Genomic DNA, 1,347 nt, shown 5'->3' with positions numbered 1-1,347 from the left:
GACCCGGCCGTCGGCTGGCTCCGCCCGTGACCAGGCGCGCCAGCTCCCGCCGCCAGCCGGCCTCCTGCCGCGCTGACCCCCGACAGCCGGCTCCGGCCTCCTCCACTCGGGTCCCGAGCGCCGCGAATCCCGTCGCCGCCTTCGCGCCCGCGTAGCCCTCCCCGCGCCCGGCTGCTCCAGTGCTGGCTATGGTGGTCCCGCCCCAGCCGGCCTCTGCACACGCGCGCTGGCTGCCCCCGCAACCCGCAGCGCCCCCAGTCGGCTGATGAAAGCAAAGAAAAAGAAGAGGTCCAGCTGACCAAGTCAACAGCCGGCTGCCAAAAAAAGTGTGTCCGGCTGCTCACAGCCGGCTGAAGGCCGCCCTTGGATGCGGTGTAATCAAATACAGAGATATTTAGTTTACACGTGTATCTTACCAGTCACTAGCAGATTTCCAGCCGGAAACAAAACGATGGGTTGGAGATCTGTATCTTTTCTACAGGTGTATTTCAGACAAAACGGTAATTCAAACAAGGCCGAAGAGAAGAAGAAAAAGACGTCCGACTGGTCCGTCCGCCTGCTTCGCCACTCGGACGGCCAGCCGCGACCGCGCCACGTCATTGCCCGCTGTGCCAAGCCGGCTGGACCGCCTCCTGCTCTGACGCCGGGCCGGCTGGCGAGCCGGCCGGGCCGCCCGCCCGCCTCGACGCCCGTTCGGTCGGACCCGACCGGTTGGGCCCTCTTCGAGCACCCGGAGGCTCGAAGGCTACCCCCAGCGAGTGTGCCGGCGCGCTCCGCAAGCGCTGAGCCGTGCCGGCTGTCTTCGGCAACCTTCGCCTCGCCTACACGAAAATCAATGTGAGCTCCTCACCCGCATACTTTCACACCACGTGCAAACTCGGATAACCCCGAGCGACACTCAGGGACCACCTCCGCCCTTATTACAGTTGCACTACTGTTCGCCCTGGCGCCCTCCAGTGTTGGCCCAGAGGCTGGCCGCTTGGCCTGAGACATTCGTTCCCACAAACGGCTTAGTAGCATGCATGGTACCAAAGGCTCACTCTTCGTCTCAGCTACAGACCGCAGCGCGGCTGTCCAGCTAGCAAGAGCAAACATTGGAGGCCACCCATGCGAAAAATGTCCAGGGAGAAAACGGTTCTGGTGACCCGGCCGTTTGCTTTATGAGTATCTGCTCGGTCGAATCTGCTCCCAGAGTCTGAGTACTGTACGCTTCACTCCGCGGCCCACTCTCAGCCACAGACCGTCACGCGGTTGTCCGGCTAGCGAGAGCACAAGCCAAAGAGCGGAGGGAACATGAAAAAGATTGAAGGGGGCTCGGACGAAACCAAATCGGCACCCTCCGCATAA

General features: G+C 62.5%; 1 protein-coding gene across 1 annotated transcript in view; it reads left to right on the top strand.

Moving 5' to 3' along the window:
• Positions 1-402, top strand: part of LOC123076343 (predicted GPI-anchored protein 58) — an 85,855-nt gene extending 85,453 nt beyond the window's left edge. The window contains exon 3 of the mRNA XM_044498643.1: positions 1-402. Coding sequence (XP_044354578.1) covers positions 1-155 — 155 coding nt within the window. The 3' untranslated portion in view covers positions 156-402.
• Positions 403-1,347: the final 945 nt, after the last annotated feature.

This window comes from Triticum aestivum, chromosome 3D (genome assembly GCF_018294505.1).
Source record: "Triticum aestivum cultivar Chinese Spring chromosome 3D, IWGSC CS RefSeq v2.1, whole genome shotgun sequence".
Lineage (NCBI taxonomy): Eukaryota > Viridiplantae > Streptophyta > Magnoliopsida > Poales > Poaceae > Triticum > Triticum aestivum.
The sequence above is the reverse complement of the archived record's forward strand: the minus strand, read 5'-3'. Positions and strand labels throughout refer to the sequence as shown.